At 39.6% G+C, this 15,743-nt stretch overlaps 1 protein-coding gene across 2 annotated transcripts in view; it reads left to right on the top strand.

The window, feature by feature from the left end:
* The first annotated feature begins 3,374 nt into the window (after window positions 1-3,374).
* TfAP-2 (transcription factor AP-2) overlaps window positions 3,375-15,743 on the top strand; it is a 30,143-nt gene continuing 17,774 nt past the window's right edge. For both annotated transcript variants that reach the window (XM_033385340.1, XM_033385338.1), the window contains exon 1: window positions 3,375-3,422. In XM_033385340.1, coding sequence (XP_033241231.1) covers window positions 3,384-3,422 — 39 coding nt within the window. In that variant the 5' untranslated portion in view covers window positions 3,375-3,383. The remainder of the gene's footprint in view (window positions 3,423-15,743) is intronic.

Here is a 15,743-nt window from a genome sequence, read left to right as displayed (position 1 = left end):
ACACACAAGCGCGGGGCGTGATGACCAACGAGCTACAGAACCAAACAAATTATTAAAAATGAATTAGTGGAAATATAAATATATGATTTCAAAATCCCATATACAGGTCTCCTCGCATGAACCCAAATGCGCCCGTGAGGTCGCACTCGAGTGCGTCTGAAATGCTGGGACTGGGACTGGGACTGGTACTGTGACTGTGACTGGGACGCACGTGCTTCTAGGCAGTCACCTACATAAATAACATAACTCTTGCCTCGAGACTCCGGACTCCCGATGATGGCCGCAAGGGCCTCCAACTTTCAGTTCCAATGCAATTGCATTTAAACGTATTTTAAGGCTTATTTTCGTTTTTTGTATAAATATATAAAAGCCATTAAATACTAATCTATTCTCGATTGCTCTTCTGTTGTGGGGCAGCTAATGATGCGATAAGCATTTAGGCCATCGACAAACCCCAACGCAGGGCAATCTCTTAAGTACGACCTGCTGGAGATGATTAATTAATAATGAATACATTCCTATTGAATGTATTGCTGCGGAAAATAACCTTTTTTCATTACTCATTATTATTTTGATTTTCATATTTATTCATTAAATAAATCTACGGCTAAAAACGAAGAGCCGGAGTTAATTTATCTCTGCAGTTCCACGATTTTTAAATTTTGTTGATATCTCTTTTTTTACACACTTGATTTTGTGGGGAAATAATTTAAAAACAAAGCCGATCTGCATAAATTATCTCAGGATCATATAAATAGAGATTGATGGGCGCACGGAAGACTAGCGTAAGGTATTCGTAAAAATTGTAATTTGTCCAGTTTTGAAGACAAATTTGTTAACATTTGAAAACAGTTAGGTAGGCCCCTTGCTCACCAACAAAAATTACAACAATCGAACATAAGATATAAGTGGTTTTTGTGGTTGAGGTACAAAATTGCAAGACTCTGTGAATCGGGTAGGACTATCTGTATAACATTTATTATGCATATGAACGAAATTTTCAGTGCTTTTCCAAGTTACAAATTAAAAATATAGAGATCCTTCCTGCTTTTTATTATAAACTCGCGGAGGCATTTGACGTACGTTACCAAGTTCCAGGGTAATAAAAGTTACCAAATATACCGTTAGCCGAGACTGGGAACATTTTGCAGTGTTTTTTTTAGATAGTTCAATATGTTAGAAAGACTTGGAGGAACATTTTTTATCAAGAATCATCTTTCCTACCGAATATAATAGAAAAGAAAAAAACAGATTACAAAAATACCAACAAATTCCGAAAAGATGTAACTTTTGCCTGTTTTAATAGGTTTTCAGATCAAAGTTAATGAAATTAAATTAGTTATATATAAACTTTCAATCAATTTATCAGGACAAAATCCAATATATATGGACATCTCCATATTTTTTAATCTACCATTACTACGAGTATTTTTCAATAGAGGAACATTTTTGATAGTTCGGTTCTGTTGGAATATCTTCAGTAACAAAGAAGATTTTTTAATCTAAACTTTATTTAATTTTTCATTACAACTTTATTTAAACAGTGATCAGAAATGGTTCTTTATTATGAGATAATTTACTTAACTTAAACTTGAATTAAACGAAAATATTTTAATTATTGAAAATTATTTGGCTGGGGTCTTTTTTTAGTGCATTGCTTTTCAAGCTATAATGAAAGTAATGTCAGTTTTCATGCTTATCCTTACCTTTAAATGTTGCCGACAGAGAGGTATATGTATGTATATGTATACTCCTCCCCTCCCCGTGAATGTACTGTGTGTGTATGGGTGAAATTGTAAATCCGTAGAAAGAGAAAACCCAGAGCGACCAAAGAGAACGAAGAGAAATAGAGCGAGAGAGATGGACGGCGAGAGCAGAGCGAGATGGAGGATAAGAATAGGGGTTGAGTCAATGATGATTTGTACATACCGCCTCTAACGTTCCCGGGCGGGCCAGCCTCGTGAAAATTCTGCCAGCATCCCCAAAAGCGATATGTATTCGGGCGGTCTATTGGGGCTTGTGCTGTTGACACAGCAGCGTTTTCAGGGGGTTGGGGGGTAGTACTGTAACTGTGCTTTTTCTTTGTTAGCATCACCCCCCAGGTTCGGTCCTAACACATGCAGGATCTTAAATATATGTATATGTCGGTACAAACATCCTCAGGCCATGGGCATCAGAAATTCGGGGATGGGATAATACATTCGTACATTACTATCGATATAAACGGGAGTTGTACATTATGTTATGTGTGGGTGCATAGGTACATGGGCATATATTTGGTATGTGTAATTATGCACTTTTCTGTACATGGAAGGCGGCCAGGCCAGGCCAGGCCAGGGCAGGGCAGGCCACATGACACATTTGGCTGTCTCCAGGCTCGGGTTTCGCCGGGCCTTCGCCTCGAACGAGAGTAAAGTTGTGTATTTCCTCGGGAGATATTGGCCCCCGTGGAAGATTGTGTCCTCCGTATCCGAAACAGAATCTCAAAAGTACGCATGTACACGCGTCCAGGGAGTCGCCAACTCCCCAACAACACCCCCATCCCCACCCCCGTCCCCACCGACACTGCATGCTGTGCTGTGCGTACGAGTATGTATGTATTTATGTACAGATGGATGTATGTATGTACAGGCACAGGTACGGTACTCGTACTCGTACTCGTGCCATGTACACGGATGTATGTATGTACTGTACTGTTCTGTACTGTACTGTACTGTAGAGTAGAGCTGCATGTTTGAAAAGCTGCGCGCTATCTTGGGTATATTTGGACACAGCGGACGCGGACGGCATGGTATGTGACCAACAGAAGCTGCATGCATACACATACACCCCCGGGTAGTACATAGCCAAAGGCTGGGTCTTGGGTACCGTCCCAACTCAACTCCCGAATGTAAGCTTGGCAAATCCTTTGGCCGAAAACCACAAAGGAGATACGGAAGTTGTTTCAGACTACGAGGACACGAGACGACGCCAACAGCGCTCCAGTCGCATTGGAACCTCTTTGTAAAAGTGTAGGAAATCTGAACGGAAATTTACTAGGCGGATGTCAAGTCCGACATCGACATCGACTCCGAGTCCGAGTCCGAATTCAGCCATCCTTCCTTCACTTCACCTCCTGCCGACTCAACCAAAATAAACGTGTTTTGAAAGTTCCGGCGGTAACGCGTGATTTACAACACGAGTATCAGCATCTCCTCCTCTGTCTTGTGCTCCTCGTCCAACGAACGATTAACATAAATTTGCAATTTTGGCCAAAATACAAAGCTGTCATCATTCTGGATTTTACAAACAACTTCCGACGGAAGGTGCACAGACCCGTCGACCAAGTGCCAATTGAAAAATTGCTTTAACAAACTTTTCGTTTATTTCCGTAGGAGTTGGATATGTCCTTTCTGGCTACCTTGGATGCCAGTGCCTGGCAGGTATTTATCTTAACTTTACTCCTGATATTTATTTTTGTTATACTCGTAATTTGTATTACCATAATCCAATCGGCATCCGGTTGTCCTGACTTTACGCATTACGAAGTGACACATGCGAATATACGAATACGAATATCAGATGTTCCATATGTTTTTAATCGAAATAGGTCATTTAAGGTAATGATCATAAAACTATATGGTCCAAATCTGTAGATTCGGTTGCCTAGCCTTATCAAATACCCTACGCTGACATCGAAAACATAAATATCTGTCAATTTGAATTGTGATAACTCTTTAATGAACAGAACGGTATAGACTTCAATTTATTTCATAGCATTAATTTTATTGTCTAACATTTATAAAAATTGTTGGTTTTAAAGTTTTCGAAATCGAATATAATATGATATGCACTCTTCTTGACTCCGTATTTAAATCCTTGTATAATTATGACGTTTAAGTTGTGGCGACTGCTACAGATCTTATCAGTTTTGCTCACCGGATGGAAACAAAAATAGTATAAAATAAAAAACCAGAAAATTCGAAATACAAATGCCAACAGCTCAACCGTCTTTGAGCAAAGATATCAAAAGATAAGACCACACATACCCGAAAAAACCTACTCGCATAAAGTATACAGCTCGAATTCTCTTTAAAGTTCAAAATTGTTCATTAAAAGCCATTCATATACTGTATGTTATTTCCAATAAGCGACTTTTGAACGTTTATTCAATCTTTGCCGCATAGTTGGCTAAAACTCTTTTTTCCCCACAAATGGGGTGAATTTGTTCATTTCCCTGACTGGTAAGCTGAAATAATATAATTATCTAAAAAAAACTCAGTAATACAGATTTCGAGAAATCAAATCATTCATGGTTTGTTTCTTCTGGAAAGCACGCAACTTCTGGACCAATATTTTGACGTGGAAAAGTTGCAATGAAACGCATAAGGGCTGTTTCCCCAAGTTCGGGTCAAGACTTTCAGTTAAATCCAATTTATTTTCTCATGTTCGCTATATGTTTTGATAATCACTAGTTCATATACTTACTAGTAAGCACATACATAGTTTACCAACAGCTCCTAAGACGGCATTTCGAGAGGACTTAATCGATTAGGTGTGGCGAAATATAGAACTTAGACGACTTTCTTTACTGAAGAAACTGAGGTGGAAAAATTGGTGGATTTTGATGCTATGCTCCTTCAGATCCAGACAGATGAAGAGGCGAACCAAGAAAGATCAAGAATGTATAAGTTTCATGGTTTCGTAGTCGCTTCGTTCCCCTTATTTTGTGCGAACATTGGGTACATTGGGTAGAAAGAGTCACATCAGTAGTGCACGTGAGGGGGAGAGTGTGTTTAACCGGACAGCGGTCGGCGGTCGTTTATTCCTGGATCCAGTTTGGTCTCGTATTTACACTCCGACTTATCCTCTGTCACCGGCAGTTCCCAGTTGTTGTTGTTGCTGCTGGCGGTGGCGGTTGGTTGTTGAACGGTGGCGGTGGCGGTCTGTTTGCGCAGACCTGTCGACCAAATGAACCGAATAATACATCAAACGTTCTTTAATGGGGGTGACAAATCCTCGACAGTTGGCGATACTGATTACTTTATGAGTACTATGGGCCCAGTGAAGATGGACGGGTGGCGTGAGTGTAGTGTCGTTGAATATTCGTCGTCGGTTTTCTCAAAAATTAATCAAGGACCGTGAAATAACCACCAATCATGCAAAAATATGATATTCCTCTTGTACTCTATTATAGGTCCGCATACATTTGTATATGCAAAAGTTACAGCCATGAAGCATACTCTTACTCGAGAACAACAGTCGATCTATGTAGCGCTTACCATCTGTCTGTCCGTATGCTGATTTCGCCAACCTAAACCGATTAATTGGTCTTACTTCTATGTGCATGAAAACGTGACAATTGGGCTCAAATACCCCGTGGCCACACTCAGATACTCGAATGTGACAAAACAAAGAAATGTCGTAAGGGCATACTAATGATTTAAATATACATATACGTACATATGTACACAGATATGGTAGCAGGGGGGCTCATATTTCTTAATGATGTATCTGCAATATGAACTTTTAAATACTTAAAGTATGGGTAGATTACAGTGGTACGAGAAAAGAAGACTATGAGCCGATCTAGGAGACATTAAACAATTTATTGTTCACTCCAAATTATGGTTGATTAGGATCTGAACTGCACCGATTATAAATTAGACTTTATTAGTCTGAAAATTCTTCTATATACATATATATTTCATATCTAATTGTGGAACATATTCATCAATTTGAATGCCGAAATACTAGGAGTAGTTATTTGTACAATGTTTCAGAGGATATTCCACGGCTATTACGAATTACCTTCCTTCACATTACCAAACAAATTGATGTTCCGCTCTTTAGAGGCTTTTCTCACGCCTCTATCACATTATTATCGAAAATTAAGGACGATATTCAAAATCTCTTGGCCCGAGCTAAATATGTGAAACATCAGAATTTGTATAATCTAGCGGAAGTAATGGCATTACCAGCACACAGACGTTGCCCGACGAGACGCTCTATTATATTCTAAGGCCAATTATATGCATAAAGGGATTCTCGAGATAATTATGAAATGACGTACTTTGGCGGCCACGGACACAGCCACGGCCACGTCCACGGCCTCCTTATCCACGTTATCCAATGTTCTGGGTAGGCTAATAATTCGATATGTTAATGCTGAGCCCGTTTTGTGGGTAGACAATCGGCTTCAGGTTGCACAGAATCGCAGGAGAGCAGTGCCAGAACAGAACCATAGCCATAGCCAAACTCCGAAAAAGCGACCCTAAAGCGCAAAATAATGGCACGTGACCATACTTATGCCATTTAACACATGAGGTATTACTACAAGGCATCAGTCCGCTTGGACCGTTCGGCGCTATCCAGGGTACTGGTACTCTCCAAAACGCACCCTCTCCTGGAATTATGAATGTACCGGGATAATCTTTCCGCCGCCGCGCCGCTCCGCTCCGCACCGCCCGCACGAGGACTTTCCTTAGTGGGAAATTGGACTGAAGAGACTATTGAATACTTCAAGCAGCTAAAAAGTGAAAAGCCAAGTAGTGCGAGTGGCAACGAGCGCCGTTGCGGCGACACGCATATGTTTTTTCTGGGGCCGTGCGGCGGTGTTTGTTTCTTTGTAGGAAACACACACCTGAGTGGTCCATAATGAAAATCAACAACCGCCCCCATTATCAACAGCATGGAGACTGAAGTACCAGAGGGCTGGTCCAGATATTATACGAGTACCCCAAACAACACACTACATAGAAGGCGGATACATTACGATGGTCGGACACGTGCCCTGAATGCCGTCATTTTAATTAAATTTATAAAAACACAGAGCCACGATTCGCGAGTGTCTTTTTGTCAGCCTAATTTGATAACATATTTGCTATATACTCGTACTTTATACAGGGAGCATAGGAGCAAAGGGCATTAGCTTTTGTTTTTTCAGTGCAATACGATACGTTCGATGCTGCGAAATTGAATTTCGTGGCTATTTTGTGTCAATATATATATTTCCAGTGCGTTTGGATTCCAGTTTCATTAAAAGTTGAATTCCCGGTTTTGTGAATTTGGACTCAGACTGTTTAGAATGTAAATCTACATACAAATAGAGCAGATAATATTGGTGCACGATAATTCCTCATTGATTTTGATTAAATAAAAGTTATGTGATTTAATCGGACATAGGCACGTACCTGTATACCTATATGTGGGCATGATTCATAAAGTAATATTTGCCTTCTTTCCATACTTTTGCACATATTTGTATACATAAACATATGTACCTGCATGACAGCAACGGCGTCCTCGCAGCACTGTACTTATCACGTGATTTATATTAATGGCGGCATATCATGTTTCACGCGTGCTCGGTGCTGGTTTTGACTGCAAAGCAAATTTGTCAGTGGGGGTCGGCACGCGCTGCATTTCGGGATAAAGTTATCAACGACAGGTCGGCATAAGCAATTGCAAGACTGTGCAGACATACAGATACAGATACAGATACAGATGTGAATATGGACAGGCTTGGCACCTAGCCAAGCCTTTTTCCATAAATATAGCATGATCGAGGAGATCAAGTTCTTTGTAATGAACATATAAGCGAAACGACTTTATTAATCATTATCAATAAATCTGAGACCGTTGTATCTAAAGGATAGGCTACTATTGAACTTATTTGATTGCCAAGAATCTCCAACAATATACGATTCGATTTGATACTGGTTGAAGGGGTTATATTGAATAGAAAAATGGGGGTATAGAACATCTAGAATCACGAAAGCATATGTATGCACAATATACACAAAAAACATGAAGAAAAACAACCGTAAAATGTACCGTCGGTTGTACGTTCTCTTTTGTCAGTGGTTCGGGCTCTCTTCTGCGCAATGACATCCATCGAAATCGAACCCACAGGCACTGGCCAAATTATGTTAATTGTATGGGATTTCGCTACTGTTGCTGGACACCACAGTCGGGTCGGGTCGGGTCGGCCATTAGTGAACATGCTTAATTATTGTTTTTGTTTTTATTTGCTAAGGCTCCCCGAACATGCTGAAATATTTCAAATCAACAAGTCTTTATATCAAACAAGATTCTGCCGATATCATACGACTGCAAACAATAAGATAAATTGTTTAAGTATATTATGTATTTACCTAGCGGTCTTTGGCAAGTGCTTAACCAGTTATTGTTTAACCAGTTAGTTTGTGACACTGGGTCTTTAGCTCCATTCGTCGCTGACGCGTGTAAGCGCCCCTCAAGAAAACATAAAAGTGAGTAAAAAATAAGGCAAAATGGGAATATCTAATTATGGCTTGGGGCAAATATCCAACTACATACACGGGTATTCTCACGCGCAGACGTACAGAGTTTTGGCCTGTTCCAGCGACTCCAGCGACTCCAACTCCTACTACGAAGAAACGAAACGGTTACCGTTCAGCACCATTTCAGTCTCTACGCACTTTTTTGAGCCCATCTTGATTCAGAAACGCATCCGCGGGCCCTTGCTTATCTTTGCAACTAAGATTGCATTACAATATACACACATCCGTGGTAGAAGCACTGTTCATGTACTATACATAGGTATTGTGTTGTGTTCATATACTCGAACTAACATCGTACATATGGGATGCGAGCCTCAGATTGATCTCAAACCAACCATAAAGCTATCGGAATGGCCGTTTCATCAGTTCGTTTCGTCCTAAATTACAAATATAAACCAACAATTATAATTATTTGCCATTCGGATCTTATAATGCACTATTAAACCGCACATATGTACTAGTTTAATCATTGCCGCTTTTCGAAACAAGCGGTTCTGGTGTTCTGCGGTTCTGGGGTTCTGGAGTTCTGGAGTTGTGGTGTTCTTTGTGCCAGTAAATCCATTGACGCATCGTCACGCACAAAGAGTCGTGAAATGGTCGGTCAGCGGCAGTTCATTAGGTAATAAAACATGAATACTGAATTGCGTGAGGCGCCCTTTTTAGCTTATAAAAAAGGATCCTACGTATGTGAGAAAATTATCAGTGCGTTGGAGTCGAACGAAATTGCCACTATTAAATCGAGCGAATCGTAACTACAGCCGACTGGCATCAGCGGTGCAGACACATGTCCAATTTGCAATAAATAACAGCAGACGGTTTGCGGTTCTGATTCCAAGATTCCGAAAATTAAAAGCAAACATCCAAATACTCGTGCGAGATGTAAGCATTTCGATGGGTGCGTGGAAGGGGTTCTTAAGGGATATAAATTGGACTATAAAATCATTAAAACGCTTAATAATAGTTAGCTGTTCTTAAATATTTACGCTTTCAAATGGTATAATTATGTTGCAATAACGTACAGAAACGTACAAAACTGTTCATACTTGTTCTCTTTATATAGTGGCCTTTATTTTATGTTTCGCCTCAAAGACAAATAGAACTACAGCCAGAATGTGTATGCGTGATGGATAAGTATGAGTATAGCAATCGCACATTTTCAGGATGAAAATAAAACTATCTTTTTTCAGTTTCGTATCTAACTTTTGAAACTTAACTATGGGTACTATAAGTATAACATACAACTGTCATCGGTTACGATCGGTTGAAGATCTTAGGCTGTATGCAAGCCACTTAAATGAGTGCTTTACCAACTTGTATCCTTATGTGTTTCATCATATATGTACCAACGTATAAACAATTTAAATTAGCTAAACGTTGCCCCGGACTCTAGTTTTTCTTTCTGCCTCTAAATATGCATAGATTCAGGTATGGGCATTTCTATCCTGGAAAAAAATCGATTTTACGGCGTTAAAGAAATAAACTAAAATTTGACCTAACATTACGGTACCGAAAAACAGAAGTTGTTTTTGAGGCTTGGGCACAAAATTGCATAACTCTGCAAATTGGGCAAGACCATTTGTATAACATTTATTGTGCGTATGAATGAAATATTCAGTTATAATTTTCCAAGTTATTGAATATAAAAATCTTTCATGTTTTTTTTTAACGAACCCGCTTATTTTTACCAAATTCCGGGGTAATAAAAGTTAAAAAATCTACCGTTAGCCGAGACTGGGAAAATGTTCTTGTTTTTTTTTTTAGATATGTAGTACAATATGTTAGAAAGACTCTGACGAAAATGTTGTATCAAGATTTATCTGCTTCTGACATTTTTTCTATTCTTAAAGGTTTTCAAATCAATGTTAATGGAATCATATGCCAATTGGTAAAAGTAGGTACCTTTCAATAAATTTAGAAAATAATAACAGGTGAAAAGTATATAGAAATCTGGTTTTATTGCCCTTAAATGGTTTTTGGCATGGTGGACATTTTGGCGGAAATGACCATGTTTACATTTCACAGATCCTGGAAACTCCAACTAATTTGGAATCTCAAATTTGCACAGTAAATAAAGGGTGAAATGGTTAATTATTCGATAAATGCGTACATGAGTCGGAAGTTTTTAATGCACTTATAGAAGATAAATAAGTTCGAGTATATATGTATAAATTTCAGTACACACTCGCATATATGTACGTAATCGCAATCCCAATCTACTGTGGGTAAACACAGCTGCAAATATATTTCCTTTTGACCTCGAATTTAAATGGACCGCTCGTCGTCTGTGCCTCGGTGGCTCGGTGGCTGTTCTCTATTGGGCTGCTCGCTGAATTGCGAAAAAAAAAAACAGAGCGGATTAAAGGTGCACATGAGCACAGCCGTAGGAAATATGCTGCAAACATCCGCCTGCTGCAACTGCATCTGAAAATACACACATACACCACACCAGGGCACAGCAGAGCACAGCAGAGCCCCAGCACAGCACAGCACAGCACACACCGACGACAAAAAACCTCTGCCAGAGAACCGCCCGTGCAAGGGACTAAAGCTACGACGACCGCGCGCTCATCTTCCCCGCGGCTATTGGCGTCGTGCAACATTGCAGGAGCCTTTTTCCACTGCTGCCTGGCCTGGCTATGAGCCATGGCCAGGCCATGTCGCTGATGATTCGTGTATCGGAGCCGGAGACAGAGCCGCCGCCGCCACCGCCACAGCCACATCCACAGCCACATCCACATCCATAGCGTTTGGCTGCCAACGGTCGGTCGGTCGGTCGGTTGGTCGTTCGGTCGGTCGGCTTCTCCCGAAATTTGAATCTGCCTGCATCTGAAGACTTAACGAATATGAACGAAAGGGCCCGGGGCGGTTACTACACTCCAGAGCATGGGTATGTACTCGTACATGTGGCCGAGTGAATGCGGAAAATTATGGCGAAGTAGTTTCAGATACAAACACTCAATCACATGGGCTCCATTTGCATACGCCACTCGGCACTTCCCTTGGTAACAAAGCCCCGTATGACTAAATAGATCCTAAAACCCAGAACCACTAGGAAGTACGAATCCTACAGTCTTACAAATATCTCCCCTAGATCTCTTAATTGCACAAAAATATGGTGTAGAATACGGTTCAGAGTGAACTATTTTAGCCAGTGGAATGCAGGAATCTGACATTAATGTGTAGGTTTAAAGGTTGTAAAAGTAATATATTTTCAAAGTTTTATTTTGGTCTAATAGGGGTCCGAACTTTATGGCTATGCAGTTATTTGCATTTAGAATGCACTTGTCTCCTGCCGCAAAGCGGACCCGGCAGCAGCAGATAAAGGAGTAGAGAGCTACAGATTGGCAATCACTACCATGAGAGAGGCAACAGTCAGGCAGTAGTCATGCAAGTCCTGCGGCATTCACGAGTTCTCCCGGGGCAATCGCATTTAAGACGCATCTTAAATGAGGTGCTCAGGCTCTGGCTCTCCAGTTGAAGACAGCGATGCACACTGGTGCAGGCAGGCAGGCATCCGATCCGATCCGATCCGATCCAGCCAACGACTGTTCCGAAGAAAGCTGCCATTTTTGAAATTACGGCCTGTAATATTCCACATACTCGCACAAGTGCTAAGTATGCGTGTATTGCGGCGATTACGTGTATCGTCGGTGTAGGTGTGGTGGCAGTATTTGCGAAAATACTCGTGTACTCGAATGCATTTACCATAAACATTGACCACTGTACTGTGCATCACGATTTATGGCGATGCTGCGGGGAGGAATGGGAATTAATTGGTAATGCGAGCACTGCATCAGTACCGACTGGTCGAATCGGAACTGAAAATGGCGACCTGATCATCGATCGATCGATCTCTTGTCGTGGCCACAATCAAAAATCGTGCCGATGCCATGAAATCGTCGAAGTGGAGGTGGTTCTACAGTCGCAGTTGTATAATACACACTGGTACTCTCGTACACCTGATCGCACAGCTTCCATTTCGCAAGATTTACAGCTCTTAACTTCGTGTGGTTTTTCGGTAAGGTAAGCCAGTACCTAATACGAGTAAATGAATACATACATACATACATACATATGTACTCGTACATGACTGCACGATCTGTCTTTCATACTTTTATTTGTATTGTTGTTGTTGTTGTTGTTGCAATTTCACTAAATTCAGCCAAAGAAAATTGTAATGCCGGCGGAAACACAGTTATCTTTTTGACATAAATATGTCCACCTTTCATAGCAACTAATTGTAGCTAACGGATGAGTTCGTTTAATCCGTTTCAATTATTTAAAAGCTACTGTCGCAATTCAATTTGAGCAGACAACCCTTAAACGTCTTAGCTTAACAAAGATAACTGATTCAATTCGCTCTTCTGGCTAATCCTTTTCGCGCTAAGTCTAGGGACTAATTGTGTCAACGGAGGACAATAATGTCAGCATGCTGGAATAGAAATTAGTAACTATTTCTGAGACTATAACTGAGACTACAGGACACCATTGTATCGAGATTAGATGTACTATAAAAAGGACAAAGAATTTGTTTCAATCCCATCGAATGTCCACTATTTCCTCTGTTTGGGAATAAAGCATTTCTATCTCTATTTATAAATATTATTTATAAATTCTACGAAACTTCTCACCTTTTCATTACATTGTGTGGGGATAATAACAGGAATATTTTAGCATTTTTTCATTAATGTGTTTATAAAGCACACGTTCAAGGTATATAACGGGATTCTACTGTTTTGTATGAAAGTTTTATAACTTATGGGCAACGCCAAGTCGATATGGTGCAATTAGGATAACAGAGAAATGTACTCTTTATAACCTTATGAATAGTGGATGACGTTCCCCCCCTTGATTATCGTTTGCAGCTCTACAGCTGCCATGCCCCTTTGATAACAAAACCATACTAAAGAAGTATAGACCTCTCTCACTATCCTTGCATGTTTTTCCAAAAGGTTTTTATAGCAGCTCTTTTCAATTGAAATGTAGTGTAATACGACGATTCCTCTGTGTGCATAATCATATGAAGAAAAAAGTGTTAAAGTGTTATCAATGCAGAATATTTGACTACCATTTAGAAATGATTCAGTCGTAGTTCTTAGCCAGGTCTTACCTCTTTTCAATGACCTGCGAGACCGTTCCACAGTACCTCCGATACATGGCAGAGCTATCAGAACGCTTTTTAAGCGAAAATCTAATCCGTAAGAGTTATTTTTGCATTGTGAGTACCACATATCTATGTATCTCATGTTTAATTCCGTGCAAATTGTATAAATCATAGCTTGAATTTTCAATTTTCAGTATAAGTTGGATAAAAAGGAGCTCAAAATGGCTGATTATTTTGGGCTTCAAGTCGTAGCCTTAACGAACATATAAGATAAAGATGGCTCTCTGGTAATACATTGGGCACAATGTAAAAGGTGGATTTGAAATATAGAGAATAGGTTTCCAGATTGTTGGCTGGTTAGGAAGTTAATTAAAGTTTGTTTAGGAAAACACCGGCTGTTTATTCAAAACAAAAGGAAAAAATGCGGAGCGCATTTACCTTTAAATAATTCGTGGCGTAGTCATTTGAATCGAAACCCTATTTGCCATATACGTGGATTCTATGAATATGTCAATAAATGCCACATCAGCTGTAGAGCTTTAAGTATCTAAAACGTTCTGCATATGCGTGTATTTTTGTCTGTATTTTATCTGTTTTTTGGATTTCAAAACGATTGTAAGGGGGAAAGCACAGCATAGTATTTTGAAATAATGCAAAAGGCATAGTATAAAATAACTTTTGCAGGCAGAGCTACATATATAGTGGAGAGAGATCGCAAGCTCACAACATTTCCGCTCGTTTAAGTCTCTAATGCTAGCATATTTTTCAGACCGTGTGTCAGAATATACATTTATTTGGGAAATATTTCCTTCGAATGAATGACACTTTGGAAATCTTTATAAAGTCCTTAATTGTTAAAATATTGTGCAAAGTGAAAATAAAGACGTTTGTGAGGATCAAGATCTATTTCAATGTAGCTTCTGCTTTCAAAGCCAAAAAACTCTTCAATAATTTGCATAGGGATTTAGTAAAAATGGAATTAATTCGACAATCACATCATTTATAATACTACATTTTTTTGGAAAAGCTGTGTAAATTAAATAAAAAAAGGAAAAGGAACTTTGTGAGGCGTGGCAAGGACCGCGGCTCTACATTTATACCCGATACTCAGTTAGTATGGTTGTTGTCTCGTTTCCCTCCGCCAGAGGACACGGGGAAGAGTGTGAGAGAGAGAGAGAAGGAGTAAGCGCGTGGACGGGGTAGAGTAGCCACTGCAAATTTATTTCTTCCTTTTGGCTATAATAATGATCTGATCTGATCGAAAATCAGCACTCTGGTAGATATAGTTCTCTATGGTCCTGCGTTTTCGGTTCTTTTGTATATTTTAATTGTGGGTGTCGCAGATTTTAGCCCTTTGTGGGGCCGGTTGCAAAATTTTGTATTCAGTATGATATCACAGGATGTTTGGTTGCTCTAGCTTTAATAGTCTCTGAGAACTAAGCGTCAAGCAAGACGGACTGACGGCGAGACAGCCATGGCTACATCGACTCGTCTATTGATGCTGATCGAGAATATATACTTGCGAGCGCAAAGTGTCCAGTGTGCTAGTTGATCTTGGTATCAACCCTGATTAACCAGGATCCAGTCCGTGTGAGCTCGATCGAGAGTGCTTCGGTTGTGAAAGTAAGTATTAAGTTCGAAATGCGCAACAAGAGAAGGCTTTATGGGTTCGGAAAGGTTTCCTTCTGGGTGTTACCCACCATAAATCGAATATACCCCAACAGTTTTGGAGTATACAGTAACAGCTAAAGTGGTACGTCCCTGAAGAAAGATCCTTAGTTATTTTGGAGGTTCATAAAATAATTTCCATATCCATTTAAATCAAAGGATTTATATTTATCTACGAAAGCACCTCATTAAACAAAAAATAAATTTCAACTGAATCAAAAATTCATAGTAAGTTTATTATATTGCCTACGATAAGAGCTTGTGGTTAGATTACTCCGGAGGGCTTTGGTTACTTTACAATCGGGAATTTGCAGGTTCAGTTTCTGTAAAATATTTATGATATGATTTTTTCATAGTACATTTTAATCTGTGGATATTGAGATGATTTTTGTGAATTGTTTTCATTTTCCTGTTCATTACTACCACCTTTGATTTCAATTAGTTGTCAGCAACTGTACCTACCTAATTTATAATATGAGCATATTTTACAAAAATGTTCATATTAAAAGAAAATGTTATTAGTGTAAATATGTACATACATACACAAGACCATATCTTTGACATATGTATGCAGATACGTACGTACATATGTATGTATTTATGGCCTTATATGTTAAAGCCTTCACACTCTCATATGTAAATATGTACATATGTACTTAGTACATGGA

The sequence above is a fragment of the Drosophila pseudoobscura genome, chromosome X (assembly GCF_009870125.1).
Source record: "Drosophila pseudoobscura strain MV-25-SWS-2005 chromosome X, UCI_Dpse_MV25, whole genome shotgun sequence".
Classification (NCBI taxonomy): domain Eukaryota; kingdom Metazoa; phylum Arthropoda; class Insecta; order Diptera; family Drosophilidae; genus Drosophila; species Drosophila pseudoobscura.
The sequence above is the reverse complement of the archived record's forward strand: the minus strand, read 5'-3'. Positions and strand labels throughout refer to the sequence as shown.